Below are 27,357 nucleotides of genomic sequence, written 5' to 3' on the forward strand. Positions count from 1 at the left end.
ATATATACCATCATATATATATTATATATATCACCGATCTCTATGATTTTTTGACACAACAATACATACTATATACGTAAGCAATCGGTGAAATTTGAAGCTTATAACTGTTAAAATGGGGAAGAAATTGCGCAAAGTTTCTTATCTGAACAATCGGTTGTATGGGATATATACTATATATACCACCGGTATCTATGATTTTCTCAGACAACAATATATGCTATACACGTAAGCATTTGGTGAAATTTGAACATATCTAAACGATTTTTAAGATAAATATAAAATAAAAAATAGGTAGGTAATCTGTGTGAGGATGCAATGCTTCACGTTTTTTGTGGTCTGCATGTAAAAACTATGGCTACGAATCACGTATTTCAAAAATATATGACGTAAACGTAACTATTTGATGAAATTTGATGAATCTTGAAGCTTCTAGCCGTAAAAAAGGGGTCAATATGACAGTTTATATGAAGTATATAATATATATACCACCGATCTCTATGATTTTTTCAGACAACAATATATGCTATATACGAAAGCATTTTGTGAAATTTGAAGCTTCTAACTGTTAAAACGGGGCAGAAATTGCGCAAAGTTTCTTATCTGAACAATCGGTTGTATGAGATATATACTATTTATACCACCGATCTCAATGATTTTTTCAGACATCAATATATGCTATATACGTAAGCAATCAGTGAAATTTGAAGCTTATAGCTGTTAAAATGGGGTAGAAATTGCGAAAAGTTTCTTATCTGAACAATCGGTTGTATGAGATATATACTATATATACAACCGATCTCTATGATTTTTTCAGACAACAATATATGCTATACACGTAAGCAGTTGGTGAAATTTGAAGCTTCTAGCTGTTAAAATGGGGCCGAAATCGTAAAAAAAATATATATATACTATATATATACTATATATACCATCATATATATATTATATATATCACCGATCTCTATGATTTTTTGACACAACAATACGTACTATATACGTAAGCAATCGGTGAAATTTGAAGCTTATAACTGTTAAAATGGGGCTAAAATTTGCGAAAATATATATATATATACTATATATATATACTATATATACCACCATATATATACTATATATACCACCGATCTTTATGATTTTTTCAGACAACAATATATGCTATATACGTAAGCATTCGCTGAAATTTGAAGCCTCTAGCTCTTAAAATAGGGCAGTAATTACGAAAAGTTCCTTATCTGAACAATCGGTTGTGGGGGATATATACTATATATACGACCGATCTCATAAATTTCTTCAGGCTACAATATGTGCAATATACGAAAGTATATGGTGAAGTTTGAAGCTTCAATCTGTTAAATTGGGTAAGATATTACAAAAATCCTCTTTTTCTGAAAAATCGGTTGTATGGAGGATATATGCTATAGTGGTCCGATCCGGTCGGTTCCGACAAATGTCTAATCGGACACCCAAATACACCTGCTCACCAAATTTTATCAAGATATCTCAAAAATTGAGGGACTAGTTTGCATACAAACAGACAGACGGACAGACGGACAGACGGACAGACGGACATGGCTAAATCAACTCAGCTCTTCAACCTGATTATTTCGGTATACTTAATGGTGGGTCTATCTATTTTCCTTTAAGGACTTACAATTTTCGGTTTCGTGACGAAATTAATATACCATTTCATTTTCATGAAAGGTATAAAAATAGGTAGGTAATCTGTGTGAGGATGCAATGCTTCACGTTTTTTGTGGTCTGCATGTAAAAACTATGGCTACGAATCACGTATTTCAAAAATATATGACGTAAATGTAACTATTTGATGAAATTTGATGAATATGACAGTTTATATGAAGTATATAATATATATACGACCGATCTCTATGATTTTTTCAGACAACAATATATGCTATATACGTAAGCATTTTGTGAAATTTGAAGCTTCTAACTGTTAAAACGGGGCAGAAATTGCGCAAAGTTTCTTATCTGAACAATCGGTTGTATGAGATATATACTATGTGTACCACCGATCTCAATGATTTTTTCAGACATCAATATATGCTATACACGTAAGTAGTTGGTGAAATTTGAAGCTTCTAGCTGTTAAAATGGGGCCGAAATCGTAAAAAAAATATATATATACTATATATATACTATATATACCATCATATATATATTATATATATCACCGATCTCTATGATTTTTTGACACAACAATACATACTATATACGTAAGCAATCGGTGAAATTTGAAGCTTATAACTGTTAAAATGGGGAAGAAATTGCGCAAAGTTTCTTATCTGAACAATCGGTTGTATGGGATATATACTATATATACCACCGGTATCTATGATTTTCTCAGACAACAATATATGCTATACACGTAAGCATTTGGTGAAATTTGAACATATCTAAACGATTTTTAAGATAAATATAAAATAAAAAATAGGTAGGTAATCTGTGTGAGGATGCAATGCTTCACGTTTTTTGTGGTCTGCATGTAAAAACTATGGCTACGAATCACGTGTTTCAAAAATATATGACGTAAACGTAACTATTTGATGAAATTTGATGAATCTTGAAGCTTCTAGCCGTAAAAAAGGGGTCAATATGAAAGTTTATATGAAGTATATAATATATATACCACCGATCTCTATGATTTTTTCAGACAACAATATATGCTATATACGAAAGCATTTTGTGAAATTTGAAGCTTCTAACTGTTAAAACGGGGCAGAAATTGCGCAAAGTTTCTTATCTGAACAATCGGTTGTATGAGATATATACTATTTATACCACCGATCTCAATGATTTTTTCAGACATCAATATATGCTATATACGTAAGCAATCAGTGAAATTTGAAGCTTATAGCTGTTAAAATGGGGTAGAAATTGCGAAAAGTTTCTTATCTGAACAATCGGTTGTATGAGATATATACTATATATACAACCGATCTCTATGATTTTTTCAGACAACAATATATGCTATATAAGTAAATATTCGGTGAAATTTGAAGCTTCTAGCTGTTAAAATGGAGCTAAAATTTGCGAAAATATATATATATATACTATATATATATACTAAATATACCACCATATATATACTATATATACCACGATCTTTATGATTTTTTCAGACAACAATATATGCTATATACGTAAGCATTCGCTGAAATTTGAAGCCTCTAGCTCTTAAAATAGGGCAGTAATTACGAAAAGTTCCTTATCTGAACAATCGGTTGTGGGGGATATATACTATATATACGACCTATCTCATAAATTTTTTCAGGCAACAATATGTGCAATATACGAAAGTATATGGTGAAGTTTGAAGCTTCAATCTGTTAAATTGGGTAAGATATTACAAAAATCCTCTTTTTCTGAAAAATCGGTTGTATGGAGGATATATGCTATAGTGGTCCGATCCGGTCGGTTCCGACAAATGTCTAATCGGACACCCAAATACACCTGCTCACCAAATTTTATCAAGATATCTCAAAAATTGAGGGACTAGTTTGCATACAAACAGACAGACGGACAGACGGACAGACGGACAGACGGACATGGCTAAATCAACTCAGCTCTTCAACCTGATTATTTCGGTATACTTAATGGTGGGTCTATCTATTTTCCTTTAAGGACTTACAATTTTCGGTTTCGTGACGAAATTAATATACCATTTCATTTTCATGAAAGGTATAATTATAAATGACGTCGGAGGAATCTGTTTGCACTAATTTCGTATGAACTTTAGTCTGCAGAGCTTGCTTGTTGATTGTATTTTTAGATGTGTTATTATTTAAAACTTCCAACAATGCAATTTCTCTAAAGAGAAGGAAATATCTCTTACATAAAGGAGACATTTTCTTTGTTATAAAATAAATATCTGGTGAGTACTGCAAGTACTGAAGAAAGCAGTAGAAATTCTGGATGAAGCGTACTTAAGCTGTAGTCGCGTCAATATATATGTATATTGATGTATTGACGGCCAATGAGTTGGCAAAAGAGGGGGCTATACTCGCTGAAACGATAATACATGTCAGATTCGGGCACAGCTTTAAGAAATGCGTATAAACTACACATTATATTCTAACCAAAAGTTAGGACAGTAAAAATAAAAGCATAAATTGCAAGGCGCGATAAGCTCTGGCGGGATTTAGTGACGAGCTTCTCTACCAATTTGCGACGTGCTCCTTTTAATTTTTCCCACGAATTGGCGAGACGGGATCAACATGCCATTCGAACGGCGTCTGCAAGCAGATGCATTTTTAATGAGAAGCACTCGCAGTGTTTGCCAAATCACGGATGAGGGGCGACCCCGCTTAGAAAAACTGTTTTCTAATTGAAAAAATTTGTTTCTAAGTTTTTGATGTTGCTTTGCCCGGAGATTGAACCCGGGATCTTCAGAGTGGTAAGCGGAGCACGCTACTACCACACCACGAAGGTTAAGACAATGTGTATTTCTAATCTGCGTTTCAGTGTTATTGTTATTTGCGATCCCTGAAAAAACTATTTTTCTTGCGGTATTGATTTTGCAGTTTTACTTTGTGTTTGTGCTTTTATATTTATATTATTGTCTTTGTGTGCGTTTAACTTTATTTTTATTTATTTGCGAAGACTACAGAGATTTATATTCGTTTCTTATTAGCGCATTTTATTATGACAATAGCTGAGAGTAAATAAAAATAAAACTTGTTTTTGGATTTTATGTTTGCACATGATGCTGCATTCAGTGTACGAACTTCTACTTATACACTTATCACTTTTTATACCCAGCTATACTTTGAACTTATACAGAGGGTATTATAACTGTGATTGGATAACGGTTGGTTGTACAGGTATAAAGGAATCGAGATAGATGTAGAAAAAAAATTGATTATGACACGTCCGTTTGTCCGTCTTTCATTTACTTAAGCAAATATTGACATATCTTCACCAAATTCGATATACGGGCTTGCCTGGAATATATTGGTATTGAGGATGAGCGAAATTGGACGGTAACCAAATATGAGTATATTCAAAAACGAATACCTCTAAGCTTATGAAATTTGGTAGGTGGATTGGCTAAAGTAAAATACCACCACCCACATTTAGAAGAAGAAAATTTGGAATTTAATAAGCCTTTAAGGTATTACATTGAAATTTGGCAGAGACACTATCTATGAAGACACTATGAAGATCATCAAAAGTGGTTAAAGACCACGCCCACTTTTCCTAAAGGTCTAACCTTAACAAAGTTAACAATAACTCTATGATATTCAACTACACTTAACTGATATTCTACCTCAATCGTGGTATGGTTGAACCAAGAACAAAGCTTAAACAAATTTTGAAAATAGACGTCACCCGCCACTTTTTTGTTAATCTTTCCAAAATACTTTTAATGTCATAAGTCGAATAAAATTCTCGCAATCCGAACGAAATTTTGCATAAATATTTTTTTCATAGCTACAACTGTTAAACTGAATTTTTATCTGCTCAAGTCCATTAGTGGTAGCCTCTGTATCCTTTTTGCTTCTTTTAAACCAAAACGGGTGCCAAATAGAACCATATTCATATGTATTACTGCGCAGCCTTATAACACTATTAACCACACGAAGCAAACAACAACAGCGTTTCAAGTGCACAGCTGGGTATGTAATATTTGGTTTCACCCGAACTTCGACTTCCTGACTGTTGTTGTTGCGTTAACAGTGCTTCGCACCATTCCATGAGCACGGCCACTCACAAATTCTTATCAAAGTTCCTATCGGAAGTCCAGGGAAACTGGATGTTTAAACAGGGGTGGACCAAATGGAGACTGGTGTTAAAGGCGTAGGTTCCACATTACAATTGAAAAGATGGTTGGGGTCTTGTGTGGACCCATCGCATGCAGGACATACATTATTTTCTTACTTCTTTAATTATACGATAAACGACAATATGAATATAAAACAAAAGTTATTTAATTCAGTATTTCAATTGGATAATTATTACAAAGTGTTGCCACTTAAGCTTATTTGATATACCCATTTCATCTCGAAAAGGGCTCAATCGAGTTGGATGAAAAAAAAAAATATAAATAAAAGGCGCGACAACCTCCGAAGAGACTTTAAGCCGAACTTAAAAAAAAAATAATAAAATAAAATCCGCTACATGCTCCGAAGAGACTTTAGGCAGAGCTTCTCTTCAATTTACATCGTGCTCCTTTTAATTTTGCCTACAAATTGGCGGTGCGGGACCTTCTTGTTTTACGCAGACTCCGAACGGCTTCTGCAAGGCAGATGAGTTTTCAATGAGAAGCTTTTCAATGCAGAAATACATTCGGCTTTTTCGCCAAATCACTGCCGAAAAACTTGTTTCAAAATTTTTGATGTTCCTTTGACCGGAATACATGAGATTTGATACACTTATTTCCATACAATTTCATCATCTCATAGATTTTGAAGATATGGACAGAAATATGATCCATACAGCCCTAAAATATGTTCTGAATAGTATGGGTATTGATTGGAAATATGTGTGGTGCAATTAGGGGATGTTGTACGGTAATTCGGAATCATTGCTGAACTAAATAAGGTTTCTGTATTCAATTGGCGACAAATGCTCATGTTGCTTTATACAATTGTTTTTGTTATTGATATAAGATACAAAGTTTACCGTCGATGGTTACTAAGACATCTTTCTGAATTTCGGGAGCTGAGTATTGAGCTCAAAATCTCCAACATTCATATTTTATACAAATTTACTTTATCCACTCAGCCATATGAAAGCCACGCTGCTCGTTTTGTAATTGGTCTCCAAGTATTGCCTTTTTTGTTGTTATTCCTTTATACACCATCAAGTATATACTAATTTCATATGTTTTTAATCCTAATTATGTGGAATACTTATAGGCGTACTCAAGAGTGCGAGTTCAATACCCAGCTCTCGAGAAGCTAGCTGACGAAGAAGTGAAATTCATATGTCATAGTAACCATCGCCGTTTGTGAATTTTGTAAATTTTCTCTAATATCAATAAATAAGGCTTCTACCGTTTTGGACAACTTGAGGGCGGGACTGCTTCCTGGCTCAATTCGTAGTCAAAAAAAAAAAAACAAGATTGCAAGCCAGAGCAATCCGGAATCACTTGGCTAACTTTTTGGTCCATTTTGTTAAGATTTCGATAAGAGTCTTCCACTATTTATCTATAGGATGGTTTGTTTTCATTGAATGAAAATACTTAAAATGTAAGCAAAATCTACCAATTTCTTCACAAAGCTACCAATGTATTTTGGCAACTCTAAAATTAATTATAATTTCCAAGTCCGAACACTGGTTGTAATATAAGCACGAATGTTGTTTGCAAGCTTTGACTTTGAGTTTGCAAAGTCAAACTCAGTGCAACCAAACAGAGCTCAATTGGCGAGCGTGAGTATTTCATTACTGATGATTTTACTTTTGAATTTTCACGCTCGCGTTGCTATTTCAAAAAACTGTTCTTATTCATTTCATTTGTATATTTCTTGCAATTTTTTACTGCTGCGGTTGGAGATCTTTAAGCCTTACCGGGTTAATAGCGTAACGCAGTGTTGTCAGTCGATTGCGATTATTCGCCGTGAACGGTCGGTCATGCGCTTGATGCTAAATACAAAAAATTACTAAAATTTGTATATTTAGCATAAACGTTGCGGCATTGATTGATTTGCGTGCAGCTTGAAAAGGAAATATCGAAAATCGTTAAAAAAGATATATGTATACAAAACTAAGTGTGTGTATAGTATATTTAAACGCATTATTTTTTGTGCGCGTGTTTTTGTTTATAATTTTTCCATATTTTTGATTCGAGGGCGCGTAAATTTTGAACGCAGCAACTTGTGAGTGTGTGTGCATACTTATTAAGTATATAGCGATTTGAGGTTTTGTTAAAATAATTGGAATTTGTATGTTTATGCGCAAATTGTTAAGCTTTTTCTCATACACTTTGAAGATTTGCATATTTTTTTTTTTACTGCGCATGTGAATAAATACAAAAAAAACAAGGATATATAAAAGTGAGTGGTTAAACAAAAAAAACGAAATTTTACAACAAATTTTTAATTTAAAAAACATATTACTAAAAACTGTGGATTTCGTTGTTGTCAATTGATAAAGTTTGCAAATCCGCTCTACAGCAGCGAACGCGAAAATAGCAGAGGCAATTTTTATTAAATTTCGTCACTTATATTCTACTTCTTTTATTTTTAATACTTTAGGAAACCCCTTTTGTTAATTTTGTAATTGAAACTATGCAAACCAAGCACTAGCACAATTTTTAAAAATTTTCAAAATTCGAGAAAATTTTGTGAAAATGGCGAACCTTTAATTTAGATTTTTCTTAATATTTTTAAGTTTGCAGTTTTGTAGCCCATTTAATTTTAGTCCTACAAAGTATAAGTCAAATGTCTCACAAAATTCGCCTTGATTTTTGACTTTTTTTTTTTCGAAGAGTGTTTGAGATTTTCTTTGTAAGAAAAGAGAAACTTATAACTCATACTTTGTTAGTCTGCATATGCAAAAAAATTAAAAAGCTCTAAAAAATTTACAAAACTCAAAATAAAAGCTCCACATTTTTGAAACAAATTTTCTAATTTTTTCGAATATTTTCGAAAACGCTTTTGGTATTGGTTTACAAAGTTTAAGTAACCAAATACATGGAAGTTGTTTTTTAAATTATTAAAAATAAAAACAGAAGAATGTATTTGACGAAATTAGATAGAAACTGACACTACCATTTTCCTGTTCACTGCTGTATATAGAAGAACAAAAATACAGTTATGAACAGTTTTTTCAAAATAATAATTTTTTTAATTACTGCAAAGCAAATATTAACATGCAACAAGTAATAAAGTACCTTAAATTAGAACAGAAAAATTTCGAAAAAACAGCAAAATTTCAATAAATAAAAAATAAAATTAATGTAAGGCACGATAACATCCGAAGAGATCTAAGGCCGAGCTTCTCTTCCAATTTGCATCGTGCTCCACTTGCTTTTCCCTACAAATTGGCCGGACGGGACCTACATGTTTTATGCCGACTCCGAACGGCATCTGCAAGACAGATGAGTCTTCACTGAGAGCTTTTCATGGCAGAAATACACCCGGAAAGCTTGCCAAACACTGCCGAGGGGCAACCCCGCTTAGAAAAATTGTCTTCTAATTGAAAAACCTTATTTCCAAAATTTTGATGTTGCTTTGCTCGGGGTGTGAACCCAATAAATTTTTTTTTATTTTTGATGTTTTTTAAACAATTTGCCTTTTTTCTTGGTGATATTCCCAATTACTGCTTGTTCGGGACGAAAAAAATTCCATTCGGCTAACAACTTTGAGGAAATTCCGTGAGATCTTTTTGGGAAATTATTCTGACTGCGAGTTGGTTGCAAACATGCCAAATTTCAACACAAGGATTATTCCGTTTCTTAGTCTTGCTTTAAAGTCTCAATAGTTGCATGGTGTTTCACTCTCGCGTATCACAAAAGGCGACTAAAATTCACAGACATGAAGGCCGAGGAGTCAATAAAATCCTTTTAGGGGCATTCGGGTTGGTACAGTAGATGATAGTACCGGAGCGCACCGGATTCATACTTGGCAAAGAACAATCAACACCCACCGTACATCCCTAAACCTGGGGAGTGTTTTGTTACAACAACAACAACAACTGGACCCTATTTATGATATTCAGTATCCATCTTATCGAAAAATTATACCGACAGAACAGGAGTTGTTATTCCATGGCAAAATTTAGAAATATTCAATGGATCTTTAGCTGTCTATCAGTTGGATATCAGGGTTAACTTAGTTCCATCGTAAACTTAATGTGGAACTACGATGTAAACAACTAGGGAGAAATTATATTCGCAATCTTATTGCAGGTTCGTTTCCTAAGTCTATTGAATTGAACAACAAAAATCTGAATATGGAATATTTCATATTCATACTACGCCCGTTCGTCCATTAATATAATAACTTGAGCAAACATTTAGAAATATTTACTAAATTTGAATTAATCTTGATCTAGTAAGTATTATTAATAAAACTTTACGATATCGCAAATTCCGAAAACCAGCAAAACAAACAATTGTTGCAACATGGCAGGCAGTTTGATTTTATAACACGAGATAAAAAGATTTGAAGTCATTCGACATAAGAGTTATAAAACCTTCAAACCTACGTAGCGTCTACGAGAAAATTCAAATAGTAAATTGTAAGACAGACAAACTTTCCAAAAGATTAAGAATGCAAAAAACAATTAACTTGATCTGTCTTGGACGAATACGCATGGTTAGGTTAGGTTGAACTGGCCGGTCCATGAGGACCTCACATAGGCTGATTGAGTCCGTAGTGTTACCCGAAGTTTGTTTTAACGACCAAACTGAAAAACCCTATCAAAAACCAGGACCTATGTTATAAAATAACTCTGTCGTCTTGGCAAATATTAGAAGCTTCCTAGGACTTAAGCCACTTGCTGTTTCTAGATCTGACAGCTGTATCACTCTTAATAGCTGGAGTCTTAGCCTGGAAAGTGCAGGGAACAATCACAGAATGTGCTCGATCGTTTCCTCCTGCAACCCGCACTTTCTACATCTGTTATTACTGACCAAGCCTAATTTAAAGGCATGTGATGCCAGCCCCGCGCTTGAACCCACGCCTTTCCCGCTTGGTCTCGCATTCGCTTAATCTCGCCCAGTCTAATTGGGACGTCTACGGAGCAAGCTTCAAGGGATGCGCCCTTTTTATCTAGTTTGTCCGCTTTTTCATTCCCATCTATTCCCATATGCCCTGGGACCCAATATAGATGTATGCTTCTCCCTGTCTCGATTCTCTCCAGGGACTGCTTACACTCCAACACGCATTTAGATGCTGTGCTATGTGAGATTATTGCCTTAATTGCTGCTTGGCTGTCAATATAAAAGTTAACACGGTTGCAGCTTAAGCTATTCTCTTCCAGGGTTTCTACTGCTTTGGCTCCGGCTAATATTTCCGCTTGGAAAACGCTACAGTAATCCGGTAGCCTGTAGGATCTGCTTATTTCCGGATCAGCGGAGTATACCGCAGACCCTACTCCTTCCACTACTTTGGAACCATCGGTGTACACATGTGTCGCCTCGTCCGCCATTTGCGCACCTTTGCGCCAACAGTCCACCTCTCCCTTGAAGCGCAGATAGGGAATCAGGTAGTCTGTTCGTTTTGTGATTGATGACGCTATACTACTATGGCCATATGGTCGGCGCTCAAGCTGCCCCGAAGCACCGAGCCTGGGTGCGGTCGTTAATGCTTTCTTCTTTGCTACCAGGTCTACAAGTGAGATGTGCAGAATGGCATACAGTGCAGCCATCGGGGTTGTTTTCGAATACGCATACTTCGCCAAAAATTCTATCTGTGAGTTTGCCTTGAATTTCCATTCCTCTAAAATATTTCCAGAGATTTTTTGAGCAGAATTCGTTAGTATTGATCCAAAATTTTGCTGCACGTTCTCTCTGAATTGACCCCATCGTCGAATTCGCATTTAACAACTATCGAAGAAAAATTTTGTTCGAAATGTTGGCTAAAAACATCCAGCGTAGGTAAGGTTACGTTGAACTGGCTGGTAAATAAAGACCTCATATAGACTGAATGTGTCCATAGTGTTACTAAACGACCAAAGGAATAATGCCAATCAGGTGCCAGGGCTTATGTAATAGAATAGCTCCATTCTCTTGGTAAATACTAGAATTTTTCTAGGACCTAGCTTAATTGCTGCTTCGAGATCTGGCAACTCAGTCGCCTTTAATAATTTAAGCCACAAATCTATTGGGTAAGAGCAGTGGCGAATAATTTGAAAAGAGAGACAAACAGCTCAATGGCGCTACGAGTCTAACAGATAAACACAGTAAAATGAAATCAATAAAATTTGCTATTTTCCTTATTTCGGGTTTGAATAATTCCGTAAAATCATTGAAAAACGATTGACCGGGAGTAGCTAACTACCTTCCATTTAAGGCCGGCTAATGGCAAGACATATGGTTTTACTTTTCCTCTATATATCCTGTTGCCTACGACAAAAGTCGTGGGATCCGATGCGCTTCGTAAAGGCGTGAGTGCCTATCAAACACTATCCAGTACGAACCATTATCAAAAGTGCGTTTGTGCCTTCCTTATCATTGGAAGTGCAAACCTACCTTAAGGTTTTGCAAATGTAAATTATAAGATAAATGCTCTCAGGGAACATAAAATAGGGCATTGGTTTACCAACTGGTGCATTGTTGGCATTCGTACCTCTCTTTGCAAACTCATCATGTCAACCTTGCTTTCCATATGTCTGTGTTCATGTACCTATATACGGCTGATCCTGCAATGCTGGGTCATCTCATTGAAACTTCGACTTTTTGTTATGGACACGTCAGTACTGGCTAAGTTTTTGAGAAAGTAGACTGACGCCTCACAACTTTTTATCCGGCCTTCACCCGCTAGTTCCATGAGGAAAATATGTGTGTGATACATTCGTATTCCTCTCATGTAGGTAAGGTTGAAAATTGAATTGCGGAGGCCCCGAAGTATTGCGTATATCAACCCCTTGAACTCCATCTATCAGCAAGCCAGTTTATCATTCCTCCCTCCTGTGTAGGATCAAGTTGAAGCCGGTTACATTGCTGGTGTGCTCAAATATATACTCTACTAACTAAATGCTGTGCTTTGCCGTTGGTATCTATGTAACTACTTTTTGCAAAATTTTATCTATAAGTCAGGGCATAAAGATATATTGGCATCTGTCAGTCTGATCTTTTGACCATATCTGGCGATATCAAGGTGAACGTGCTGGCCAATGAAGACGTTGGGCTTGCACTGTCTTCTTGTTCTCCTTTAACTGTAACAGCTGCGACCAACCTGACCTAATCTTTACATACTTAGACACAGGCGCTACATGACTTCTTCTATGATAGGCTAAAATAGTCGATAAGGCAGAAGGAGATCTCTCTTCTTAAGTGCAGTTGAAAGATATCACCTCAAAACTTCTCATCAAGGCAGGGGTTGTTGATATGCGGCAGCGAATAAGCGGCTGTAAGTACTCATCTCAAAACCTACCAACGAGTTCGGTCAAAAATTGTGGGCGAATTTCACAGCGAGAAACGCATTTCTCTCAAAATAAATTTTAAAGTTTTTTGTTCTGGTTTCTCTTCACTTCTTAAATACTCTTTTAAATTTTCCTTTCCCTTTGTGGTTTCATTTTGACAATCCATTTCTTCTCTCTCCGAAATTTTCTTTTTACTCCCCTTTTCTTTCCATGCTTCTTCATCTTGTAGCAGTACTTCAAGAAGAAAATATTCTGTCGCCGTCATATTTCTGGTTAAATTCAGTGCTTATTGTGATTTGGTTTATATACACTCACTGAGAATTTTTCCTTTTGTCGAATTGCCGTCATAATTACTTTTTTCAACTTACAACTTACACTCCCCCTTTACAAATTACGTTCTGCTGAGCTGAAAAGTTAATAGCCAGAAATAGTTCCTTAATTCCTATATATTTCGCTCTTTCGTCTGCACTAATAAGAGCGAAACAAAGAATGAGCAAACTCTTAGAATATCTACAGATTACCTGAAATAAGTTTCCTTTCAAAATAATGTCAATCAATATTCCAAATAAATGCTTATGAGTTTCAGTTAAAAAGAAAAAATTGGGGGAAAAAATATTTAAATTTGAATTCAAAAAAATCAGGTTCGTTTCTTAAGTCTGTTGTTTAAAAAGCCACATAAACAAACTCTACTGCAATACAAATAAAAACAAAACATTAAATTATAACTGTAAACTTAAAGTACACAACAATTAAAGTTTATTCTATTAATTGCTTTGCTTCAATAAAAAAAAAGTGAAATCCAATCTACATTTGTGCGCATAAAAGATGCCTTACCGTCAGTTCTGCTGACAAAGCAACGCAAGAACGGAACGCGGAAAATCTCCGTGACTAATACTCAAACTAAATGGCGCTTACGAATTTCACGCTGCCCTTCGGCACTCTAACACAACCAGTACCAGCATGGGGTGCTTCATTGCCTTCCCTACATCCCGCCCACCAACTTGCTGCTAATACAAATAATTTACTTTATTCACCGGCCGATCATCAGCAACAGCAGGGCGATGATTTAGCACCACCAGCTGAGTCAGATTTTTATAAAAACAATCCATATGCACCGCCACAATTACACCAGCAGCAGCAACAACAGCCCATACGTCAATCATATCAATATAATAGCAATAATAATAACAACAATGAAAATGAAAATCAAAATAATAATCGGTTAAAAGGTGGCAACACCTATTTACCGCCCATACCACCGCTTGGCGCGCGAAATACACAACAATATAGTAATAATCAAAAACAACAACAGCATTTTAGTCATTTCAGCATAAATCAACAACAACAGCAGCAGCATCAGTTTCATCAGCAACAACAACAACAACAGTATAACGGTAATAATGTTGTCACTTTTAAGGCAGCAACTTCCGCAACCAGCGCTGCTGCTGCCGCCTCATCTGCAGCCGCTTCCACTTCGACAAGAACTTATGGTGAAGGTTCTTATAATAATAATTTTGGTACTCCGGGCGCTATAAAGTCACAGCAACAGCCGCAACAAAAGCAATATTATAATTCCTATAGCACTTCCTCAGTTGTCACTCAATCACAGTTAAAGACTCAAACGCAAAGCAGCCAACAGAATTTCGGTTTAGCATTAGCCACCGAAGCACCTCAACCGGCGGCAGTTTATGGTGCCATACCCAAACAATTAGTGAGGCCGGAAGATGAAGGCAGTAGCGGTAACGAAAGTATTTCTGGTGGTGGGGGTGGTGCTGGCGAGACTGCTGGTGTTGCAGATAATGGTGATTTTCCACATCGTCCACCTGGCTTTACACGCGTACAGGCCGGTCAGGGATCACGTACACAGGTGCATGCAGTGCTGGATTATGACGTGGAAGAAGGTGAAGAAGAGGAATACTATGATGATGGTGATAAGGGTGAGTATTTTAATGAAATATGTACTATAAATTGGAGATATTACACAAGTAAAACTGTGAAACAGAAAATTTATTCTTCTTTTTGAGTTTTTTTAATAGCCTTATAAGTGTATTTTTTTACTTTTTCGGTTTCAATCTAGAACCATCTTCAGGACTAGAAAAACTCAAAATTACGAATAACAAACATAATGCCTAATTTTGTATTTTCTAGTCCTAAGGATGGTTACAGATTGAAACCGAAATATGGACCATTTACATAAATTATAATACAATATATGGTGTTTTATTTATCTTTGCGGCCTTGAGCTCAACAATTAACCAACAAGTTACAATTTCTTCATGTGAAAATATTCGCTAACAATTTGTTATGTATACATATCTTATTGTATCCAATACATCTCTACTTTTTGAAGACCTCAAATGTTTTGAGGTAACCAATTTATTACGTTGATTATATAACGCGGAAGTTTTTCAAAGGCAGCCTAACTCAGAATTGGTTCAGAGTTCCCTTCACCTTAGAACTTCTTTCAAAAACTAAGATAGAGGTTCATAGAGATTGATAAAAACTCCGATATAGGAAAGCTGAGGTGAGACCTATGAAAGCACTGGCAGCACGCCTGAAAAAGAGTTTTCACTAGGAATTTGGAACTGCATATACAACACAGTCATTCGACCGACACTAACGTATGGAGCTCTTCTCTGGCGAAAGGTGCTAGAAAAAGGGCAATAACCATAGGTTTGGGAAGGTGCAAGGGCTGGCATGCCCGAGAGCGTCAGTGGCAGTGAACAGCGCACTTAAGGAAGGGTTAAACGCGACGATATTCGAAGAAATAGCACTGGAATTAACTTAAAGCATCTGCGAATAAAGTAATCGTACCGACTTTCTGACTCATATAGTGTCTTCAAGGAAGAAGGAGGACCTTTATACCAAATGGAAAGCAGCCATAATTTTCCAGGAGAGTACGGCCTCAGATACGCATAAACGCATTAAAGCCCAATGTTATAAATTCAGTTGGCGTGCGGAGGTTTCGAGCCTCGCTGTCATTCATAAGATAACTCGATGTCTCACTTTACTGCATCCGTGGGCACAGCGAATTTGAAGGGAATGAATTTGCAGATGAGATGGCCAGTAAAGGCTCCGAAATGGAAAAGGGGTGAACAGCTCATTACGACCACCGCTTTGTTTTCTCCTGAAGAAAAACTAGGAATATGAGATTGAAACAGCGGACTTGCTACTGACCAACCGTCTCAAGGTCGTTATGGACATTTTTGGATAGGAAGGGAACTAGCTTACTTCGTAAGCTAACCCTCGGCGGGTTAAAGGGATTCGAAAATACCCGCGGTAGGTACGCGTGTCGTAAGAGGCGACTAAAGTACCACACTGATTCAAGGGGCTTTTTAGTGCAGCCCTTTCAAGGGGTTGCCAGCGCAATTTATTCCAACCAAATCGTCAACCTCACCTACATGTGGCGAATACTATTTCTCTAACAGCCGGGGCTCAGGCGACCCCATGTTCCTCATGGATCTAGGGAGTGGAAGGCGAGATCCCTTTGAGTTTTCATGTGGTCATGCCAAATCGTTCCCGAGATGGTCGGGCTAGTACCTTAATGGTGCTTGTTACAGGAACGTACCGGATGTGCATACGGCAAAGGACCATCAACATCGATAACATTCCGGGGAGTGTCCTTGTCGCTACAACAACAACAACAACAGCAATATACAATCCCGGTTTTGAGGTGATCTTCCAGCAATTTAACATGCAGCCGATGCATATGATTATGGCTGGATGTACTTTAATGTAGTTAATACCGTCTATGATCGCCCATTTGGCTTTAGGGGACCACTTAGGCATGCCACTGGCTCAATCGTTTTTTTCTATATAACACTCATAGTAAATATTTGCCAACCATTTATTACCTAATACTAGGTCAGATATAAATATGTCAAATTCGCTTAAATTTTTTCCTGCGGACTATAAAATATCGATGTTATCATGCTCGCTTCATTAAATTAACTAATTTGGGATCAACGTTTGCTTCATTTAATATTTTGAGTTAATTAAAAATGTGCTAGGGTCAACATTTCGAAAATGAGTTAGAATCAAATGGAGGCATGTTAAATTTTGCCGCTTAACCGGCAGAGATAAATATTATGTATTAAGTAAATAAATTTGCATAAATTTGCTTAAAATGTCGGAAGTAAAGTTGTTTAACAAGTAGCAAAGTGGGGCGCCAGCACATTTATTCAAAAATAAACTTAAAAATCTTAAATGTAGATTGGAAAAAAATTTCAATGAATCGCAAAATGCCGCAAAAAGCAGATGCTGATATTGTTGTTATGAATAATTTTTTATTATTAATATTTCCTTTATATTTGGTTGGTTGAATTATTGTCCGCAGTGACAGCTGTTTCGATTATACCTTGTAAATATCTTCAATAAAATATGCAAAGAAGGCAATCGGGAAAAATTTTACAACTAAGGCATGACGTGGCTGAATGCGTTTGTAACACTGCAACCATCGTAGGAGTGCGGGTTCAAATCCCACTCCCAGGAGAAAAGGGTTTGAAGAGATTTACAAGGTATAATCGAAACAGCTGCCGCCTTGTCCGTCCTGATGTCACGTTGTTTAAACTTTTCCCAAATTATTAAATAAATTATAAAATTAAAATTGCTTGAAATAAATCTTTTCATACAATGAAGCAATAAGGGTAATCCCCGCTTAAAACTCATACAAATACCCAATATTGGTTAATTCGTTGTAGTTCTATAAATAGAACAAAAAGAAACCACACCAAGTTTCTTTGAAACCGCCTTACCAACGCATAAATTTACCACATGATACCATACGAAGTATGGAGTGTGATTAAAGAAAATATGCAAAGAAAGCAATTGGGATAACATTTACAACAACTAAGGCACGACATGGGTGAATGCGTTTGTAACACTTCAACCATCGTAAGAGTGCGGGTTCAAATCCCACTCCCAGGAGAAAAGGCTTTGAAGAGATTTACAAAATATAATCGAAACAGCTATCGCCTCGTCTGTGCTGATGTCACGTTGTTTAAATTTTTCCCAAATTATTAAATGAATTATAAAATTAAAAATTGCTTCAAATAAATGTTTTCGAACATTTGAAGCAATAAGGGCAATCCCCGCTTAAAAGTCATACAGATTTTTAAGTAATTTCTCATTTAGCTACAAACGTGAAACTTCACAGATAATTTAAAACACCTTGACAAAGAAACAAAAGGAAAAAAGTTTCTTTAGGTAGCGCACGGATCGAAATAATTAGAGTAAGCAAGCCAAGTACTCACTTTTAACAATCCAAGCTTGAGATATATGAGCAATTTTCAAGTAGCTTCTGACTCAATAAAATAATTTTTTCCCCACCTCGAACTAAAAAGTAGAAAATAAAAAGAAACTAAAAAAATGTTCAAGCACTTAAAAAGACAAAAATCAGCAAAAATATGTACTTATACAAAGACATACTCTCGCTGAACTTTGTTTTTAAAATTTTGGCATAGAATTTGTAAAAATATTTATGAGAAATAATAATATAAAGGTGGAGCGCAATGAATTGACTATATATTGATAATATTCTTGATTGCAAGAATATGTCTCTATACACGGATAAATTTTTTGCTGATTTTTTTCCATTTATATAAAGGAAGTGTTAAATATTTTTTTTATTTTCATTTTATTTTATATATTTTTTGGGTTTAATTTTTTATTTCTTTACTTATTTATTGCTTATAGTATTTGTATTTGCAAACATATTTGCATATATGTATATAGATTTGTATCAAGATAGATATTTGTTGAAATGCAAGCTTTCGCCTAGTTTGTTTCTTTAAACATTTAAGATGATTTTAATCGCAATTTGCTTTCGAATTCAATCGACTTAAAGGAATAGCTAAAAGGAATTGGTACCTGTTATTTATGTATAATACTAGCAGAGCCGGCAAACATTGTTCTGCCCTAAATTTAGTGTATCTGCATACATTTTAATAAGCTTTTTCCGTCTAACTCTGCCCTGCCCGTCTTCACTTTTTCTTAATCCTTTTATTCACTCCTCCCTCCGTTTTTTCGCTTCATCTATCTCTATCTTCGTCTCACTCTATCTCTTTCTCAGTCTCCTTCTCCTTCCCTCTTTTCTCTTATCTCAAGTTCTTCTCATTCTTCTTCATCCCTTATTGCCAGTCCAAGAGGGTGGTATCTATTTTGTTCCAGTCCCATTCCGAGTCCCAGTCCCACCCTGAGTCACAGTCCCAGTCCGTCTCTGGTCTATTTCCCCGAAAAAAGGATCGTAAATACCAATATAGACAAATTTATATACCAAATTTCAGGCAAATCGAATAGTACGTATATAAAAAGGTGTGGGTATTATTAATTCATGTCTTTATTTCGGCTTCGCATGCATATTTATCAGTATTGCCAGATTGATGCGACCAAATCGAATATCGCAATGAAAATTACTTTAAAGCTCTGAGCAGCAACTTTCATTTGATATCCATATTACACACACATTCTAGGGGTATCTGGGTCCACGTGTTGGCCTATATCTCGAGACCCTAGTCACCCAGGTGTACGAAAAATTCCCCGTATCAAAGTACTCATAAACAGCTTCCATTTGATAGCCATATTGTACAAACACATCCCTGGATTACCTTAGCATAAAAAAATATATTGAAGAATTAAATTTCCTTAGTGCACAAATATTAGCATATACATGCAAAAATAGCAAAAAATAAAACTTTTGTTTAAGAATTTTAAGGAAATGTTCAATATTTTTAATGCAAGAATATTTTTCAAGAGATTTTTGCATTCTTAACAATTCATGTTGCATTAACTTGGCAGCAACGCATAAATATGTATGTACATACATATGTCACGCTGATATGATATGAAAATACATACATACATCCATACATATAAATATACTCCCGAAGTTAAATAACGCAGCGAATGCTATGTGTCACCTCACCCAAAAGCAATTTGCGCGCACAGTTGACACCGAACAACCACGCACGCGCATTTTTTGGTAAAACTGTTACTTTTGTTTAGACAATTTGGCTGATATAAGAAAGTATTTTTTTTTTTATGCAGAACGAAGGTAATTTCAAAGTTTTACTGAAAAGCAGAATTTTTTAAATCCATCCATCCGTTTATGAGTTATAGCTGTGTAAACAAAAATTATATGATTTTTTACTACATTTTGGCAATTTGCCTAGCCCGTATAATATATACCTTCAAATTATATTAACTGTACTATCTCACGTAGCTAAGCTTTAAAATGCAAAAACCCGTTTTAAAATCGGAGCATTCTGTGTGAAATTATGTGCGTACATGGCATTTAACGACTTTATTTTATAAGATTTATAGAAGAAGATATAGATAACAAGCAAGTAAAACCGAACATTACATACCCAGCTGTGCATGAGTATACTCTAATTTCACAATAGTACGCTTAAAATTTCTAAATACAATTTCTTTTTAAACTTGGAAGCAATTGTTCTCTAGAGACAACATAAAGTGTGTACCTCATATTGGGCGGTCCACTAACAACAAATATTTAAACCATTTATGTAAGTGAATTTTGTTTTGATATCTTAATATTCGTTAGCGAAATATAGCTTTTCGAATTTTACAGACACATTTTCAGAGGTATTATAAAAAAGTAGGAGTGAATTTCAGGCGATTATGCTCATTTGGGAGCAAACAGTTGTAGCTATGAAAAAAATGCTTATGCCAAATTTCGTTCGGATTGGGAGATTTTCGTTCGACTTATGGCATTAAAAGTATTTTGGAAAGAGTAACAGGAAAAGGGGCGTTTCACGCCCATTTCCAAAATTTGTTTAAGTTTTGTTCTTATTCAACCACACTACTACTGAGGTAGAATATCAGCCAAATTTAGTTAAATACCATAGAGTTATTGCAAACTTTGTTAAGGTAAGACCTTTAGGAAAATGGGCGTAGTCTTTAACCGATTTTGATTATCTTTACTCAGTCTATATAATTTGGCAAAGAATTTCTGCCAAAATTTCAATGTAATATCTTAAGCGGCTTTTGATTGACGGCTGGTTTAACTTGCAAATTTTCTTCTTCATAATTTGGGTGGTGCCACGCCCATATTCCAAAATTTTTGGGAATTTGTGTTTTGCGTCATAAAACCAATCCACCAACCAAATTTCATTAGCTTAGCGGTATTCGTTTTTGAACTATCTAATTTTTTAAAATTTTCTACATTTTCGATATCGAAAAAGTGGGCGTGGTTATCTTCCAATTTCGCTCATTTTCAAACCAATCTATTCTGGGTTCGGGTAAGCCCGTATACCGAATTTGATGAAGTTATATGAATACTTGTTCAAGCTCGTGTTAACGGGCGGACAGACGGACGGACGGACATGGTTTTGTCAAATTTTTTTGCGATACCGATGATTTTGATATATGGAAGGCTATATCCATCTCGATTTCTTTTTACCTGTACAACCAACCGCTATCCAATCAAAGTTATAATTTTCTGGTTAAAAGTACATCTGCGTGCGCAAAACTTGACAATGGTTAGAACGATTTCGAGAACAATTTTGTAAAATTATGCCTTGAAGTACGAGGATGCTTCTTACCAAGAAAACAATTCTTTCGGGAAGTGGACTAGGGGCAGATCTATTCAAACAAATTATATTCATCGTACGATTTGCAGCTAGAATACTGAGACTAAGTATAAAGGATGGAGAAGAATAAGAGGAGAGAAAAGAGGGAAGGAGGTAGAGACTGAGAAAGAGAGACCGTTAGGCGAAGATATAGAGATAGGGATAGGGCGGAAAAGAAGTGAGTTAAAAGACGGAGAGGGAGAAAAAGAAGCAAAGAAAGAGAAAGGCAGAGGGAGGAGTCAATAAAAGGATAAGGAAGAGGGGAATAGAGGAAGGGCGAGAGTAAGAGGTAAAAACTTCTTAAAAGTTAAGCAGATAAACCAAAGTTAGGGCGAAACAGCGTCTACAGGATCTGCTATTAAAAAATAAATTCAAAAAAGTGATCTATATTTTTATATTATTTTCCGGCAGATGTTTATAGACGTATCTTATATAGAATTTTCGTAATCCATTTGCATTTTATCGAATCATTTTGGAATAAGCTTCATTTAAAACTATCGAGTATAACACTTGGGCCCAGTTTACAGGCCATTAATGTTGATCCGAGTTTGACACTTCCATGTTTGCCATGCGAACTACTTAATGATTCAAATCAGTAAATTTTTTGCTATCAATTAAGACGAAAACTAATATAGACCCTCGATCACTTTTTATACCTTTCATGAACATGAAATGGTATATTAACTTTGGTCCGATGTTTGTAACGTTGAGAAATATAGAAATAGAAGACAGGCTCACCATTAAGTATACCGAATTGATCAGGGCGACGAACTGAGTTGATATAGCCATGTCCGTCTGTCCGTCCGTCCGTCTGTCTGTTTGAACGCAAACTTGTCCCCCCAAATTTTGAGATATCTCAATGAAATTTGGCAATCGGATGTACTTTTGTATTATATTAGACATTTGTCGGATCCGGTAGGATTGGACCACTATAACATATATCTCCCATACAACCGATCGTTCAGATAAGACGATTTTGGTCATTTCTGCCGCAATTTAGAAAGTATAATCGTGAAACTCGGTGATATATATTCTAATATATCACAGAAGATATCCTGAAAAAATCACTTTGATCCGAGCTATATATAGTTATATCCCATACAACCGATCTTTCAGATAGAAAGATTTTTGGCCATTTCTCCCTTAATTTCCAATATAAAAACGTTAAACTTGGTGATATTTATTCTAATATATCATAGAAAATTTCCTGAAAAAATCACTTTGATCGGAGCTATATGTATATAGTATGTATATACCTATCCCATTCAACCGATCGTTCAGATAGAAAGATTTTTGGCCATATCTCCCTTATTTTCCAATATAAAACGTGAAACTTGGTGATATTTATTCTAATATATCATAGAAGATTTCCTGTAAAAATCATTTCGATCGGAGCTATATATAATATATATCTCATACAACCGATCATTCAGATAAGGGGTTTTTTGCCATTTTTTTTATATTTGTCTTAAAATCGTTTAGATATGTGCATCTGTTCACTATATATTTCTTATCTTATACAGCGCATTATTTGGATATTACGAATGGGATAAAATTACTGTTCAGCCCCATTCATGAAAGGTATGAAGTCTTCGGCACAGCCGAAGACAGTCCCGTCCTTACTCCTTTTAAGGAAAAAATATTTGTTTTTAGTTGTTGATTCTTTTTTACTCAACTCCTCTAGAATAAAAAAAATATTAAATGAAAGCGACATGAGTTCTATCAATATTCTTCTCTTCTATGTCATTCAAATTGGCGTCGTATTGTATTGTTTTTTTTCAACAGAAGACTTCGCGATTTGCCAAGCCTTCAAATTATTCGAGATTCGTAACTCGGAACATAACTGGGGCAATGGTACCAAATTAGTCTAGATATCTATATAGAAAGATTCCGCAAACAGTTCCCAAAAACAACACAGTTCCTTAGTAATTCACAAATGATTCCGGAAATTAACCCGAAATCCGTAAATTCGGTCTGCCGATAACTACAGCATTTTCCATGCGGAAAATAAGTTCTTTCTGCAAAACTGAATATACCTATTGCTTAGATGCATTGAAAAATCTCTTTAAAGCAATATTTTCAATATTTGAGAGAAATTTAAGCAGTATGACATTAGGACAGGCCAGCTGGTGCGATTATAACTTATAGATTTTGTTGTTCCTAAACATTACTTTGAACATTTCTCATTATAAGAAAACTACTAAAATTCAACGTTTTATTTGGATAAATGGTGGAAAATTATTTTCCATGAAAATGCTGACTAAGCAAAGCCGTGCGCACCCTAAAGTTTTGTGTTTGGTAAAATGAAACACCCTAACACATGTATGCGAGATAGATATGGATATTCGTATTAAGCAATTATTTTGATGAATTTTAGTTAATTCTTTTAAACACATATTAAATTCCCAAAAACAAAATATCTTTGCATATTTTTGTCAAACATTTATATTCTTTATGTAATTATTTTGTTGTTCCTATTCTTAGTCTTTTGGTTCAACGAAACGAATTTGCTCTAAATTTAAGTTTCTTAAAACACTTATTAATATACACACACATGTACACACGTGTGACAGCTTGTTATTTAGTTTACCGCAAACGACCTTGCCATTTACGTTTTTAGGCCTTTAACCTTCTACAGTTGTGTGTGTGTGTGTGTGTGGCAGATATCATCAACCTCTGGTTCATTGGTGGAGATGTTAATGCTGTGTCTACGATTGTTATTGAGGCTGGTGATGATGCGTTTTAATAATATTTTTCTTTTGATTAATTTGATTCAATTTGTTTATTGCATTCTTTATATTGTACCGACAGCTGTTGTTAATCTTTCTTTTGTCTCTGACGTAATCAAGATATCTTTGACCTTTGCCTGTATTTGCCCTTAATGATCTTGTAGATGCCTATTTGATCAGTTGGTTTTTCTATGGATTCGATTGGTTTTTGACTGCATTAAATTGCCTCTCTTCTAGTTAATCAAATAAATAAATGTTTATGACGGTAGAAAATATTAATTTTTTTCCAAATTAATATATGATATTTATTTCGTTTGTAATATGACAACCGCTTACTCTATTTGTTAAGCACGTTCATCTTACATTATTTATGGGGTTACTACACTGAAAGAAATGGTGCTAGTAAAATCAACTAATCCGTTCTGTTGTTCTTGACTTAACGGAGATTCGACCGAGTTCTTTGTCAAGCGAACAAATTATTGTCGCTCCTAAGTTAACAAAATTCTGTAAAAGTGACAGACTCCTAATCAATCTAACTGATTTTTTTGTTAACGCAACTGATCTCACTGGTCATTTCAACAGCGATCAACAACCAATACATGAGCAAATTTCAAAGAGAATTTTACGCTCACTGCGCTCTCTACTTTGTACTTATGGATGCTGTGTACTACATGTATGCCCATATTTACGTATGTATATGGCGGCCGCCGTGGTGTCATGGTAGCGTGCTCCGCCTACCACACCGAAGACCCTGGGTTCACACCCCGGGCAAAGCAACATACAAATTTTAAAATTATGGTTTTTCAATTAGAAGAAAATTTTCCTAGGCGGGGTCTTCCCTCGGCACTGTTCGGCAAGCAATCCGAGTGTATTTCTGCCATGAAAAGTTCTAAGTGAAAACTCATCTGCCTTGCAAATGCCGCAACATAGGTACTTTAGTGCAAAGCTGTCGCAACAACTTTTTTGTTCATTTGACTACTAAAACGGTCAATTGCGAATCAACGATTTGTGCGCAGTTCATTCAACATCTTGGTGCGATGGATAAAAATTGACAGAAATTTCGGTTGATTTTACCAGTCTTTTTCTTTCAGTGTATAATAAAATATGTAAATCAATCTGTATGATAAATTTTATATAGTCCCACATGCATACATACATATTTTTTGTGCGCGCATTTAATTCATGTGCGAGTTTTTAATTAAACCTGTACCGCCAAAGTGGCTCAGCATTTTATTTTTTTATTTTCTCAGGTATATCGTTAATGTTTGTAGAGTCTGTGAACTATTTCAAATTGATTGCCGCTTAAGAGTCTTTTCTTAACTTTTTAAAACCGGTAATTTATGCTTCTCTGTATTTATAGGTTCGGCACCTAATACTACGATATTAAGAGGGCTGATGAATTAACCAGTGGTTTGAAGGAGATTTATTTATTGGCTATTATATAAATAGGCAAGTTCTAAAGACCAAACTATAATCCTAAGATATAAACAATTGTGTATGTGTCGATAGGTTTTCTCAAGGAGCAGTGCAGCACATTTAAACAAATTTCAAAAATTTAAATATAGCATTTAAATATTAATTTAAAAATCACACTAACACATAATATATGAGACTTTTGTCATGCACACTACTGACACTACGTGTATTTGATGTTGTTGTGTTGAGAAAACCAGCAGACCCCATGCAAAGGAAATCAGATTTGATCTCTCGAGCAAATGTACAACCAGCGTGTTTTGTTGGAAGTGTATCGGGAGAGTCAGCAAATATAGTGTGTACTACATTGCTAGTTAATAAAATTAAACAAAACAAAAATAATATAAAATAAAATAAAATAGAATAAACTAAAATAAAATAAAATACACAAGTAAAATACAATAAATTAAATAAAACAAAATAAAATATATAACAAAAAAAAAAAAGCACAAAAAAAAAATAATAAAAAATTAAAAAATAAAATACTATAAAATATAACAAAATAAAATAAAATTAAAAAAATAAAAGAACAAAAAAATAAAAAGTAAAATAAAATATAATAAATAAATTAAATAAATCAAAATAAAATATGTAAAAAAATAAAATATAAAAACTAAGATCAATAAAATTAAATAAAACAAAACAAAATACAATAAAAAATAATATAAATAAAAAAAAAATAAAAAAATAAAATGAAATAATATAAAATAAAACAAACACACACAACCTACAAGGGTGTTATGCGGAGAAGCTCAGAAAATGTCAAAGTCTGGCACATGAAATTAAGGAGATGTCGACATAGAGTCGACATAATACCCATAACAATATCCTCAGCTGGAGTTATCCCAAAATCACCAAACTGTAGCCTTGAGAAATCTCAACTTACCGAAAAGAGACGAGCGATACAGAAGGCTGTTATTTTATCGTCAAGCTCTATAGTTAGATATTTCTGAAGCACATTCAAATCTGCGATGATTTATATAAATTTAAAAACCTGATACTTATGTAGTTATTTATAGAAAATCTTACCAACAACTGTAAAACCAAATCAATGTAACTAGTTAATAGAATTAAATAGCACCGGGCATTCAATCCAGTTTTGTATGAATTGCTTTGTTTTCCAGTAACTTACGCTTTCCCTAGTGTGTGCTTTATAAGTCCACAGAAGAGCTCTAAACTATAGAATGCTGCACCCTGCTTGGCTAGGTAGTCTGCTTGTTACTTACCTTCATGTACCTGATGCCCGGGAATCCATCCAAAAAAGCTCTGCTTTAGGCTTCCAGATCAATTAGCGCTCCAATATATTCATCCAATGGCTTAGAAATAATTAAGTATTGCAAGGCACGCAAGGCTGTCTGACTTAATGATTATACTCCTCGAGGATAAACTTCTCCGAAGACATTCTTCCAAGCAAACTTCTATTGCATGAATTTTTGGCTGAAAAATGGAGGGGTAGCATCCCATTAGTAGTACTTTCTTGAAGTTGGCCCATAGATACCAGCTCTCGTTTTACC

At 35.0% G+C, this 27,357-nt stretch overlaps 1 protein-coding gene across 2 annotated transcripts in view; it reads left to right on the forward strand.

Annotated features, from left to right (window-relative positions):
• Nucleotides 1-7,563: 7,563 nt before the first annotated feature.
• LOC137240714 (protein spaetzle 3-like) overlaps nt 7,564-27,357 on the forward strand; it is a 392,427-nt gene continuing 372,633 nt past the window's right edge. Inside the window, exons 1-2 of one of the 2 annotated variants that reach the window (XM_067767329.1) lie at nt 7,564-7,733; nt 13,725-14,990. In XM_067767329.1, coding sequence (XP_067623430.1) covers nt 13,958-14,990 — 1,033 coding nt within the window. In that variant the 5' untranslated portion in view covers nt 7,564-7,733; nt 13,725-13,957. Of the gene's footprint in view, nt 7,734-13,695; nt 14,991-27,357 lie in introns of those variants that run through there. The other variant, XM_067767328.1, reaches the window with a different exon arrangement.

Source organism: Eurosta solidaginis, chromosome 2 (assembly GCF_040869045.1).
Source record: "Eurosta solidaginis isolate ZX-2024a chromosome 2, ASM4086904v1, whole genome shotgun sequence".
Classification (NCBI taxonomy): domain Eukaryota; kingdom Metazoa; phylum Arthropoda; class Insecta; order Diptera; family Tephritidae; genus Eurosta; species Eurosta solidaginis.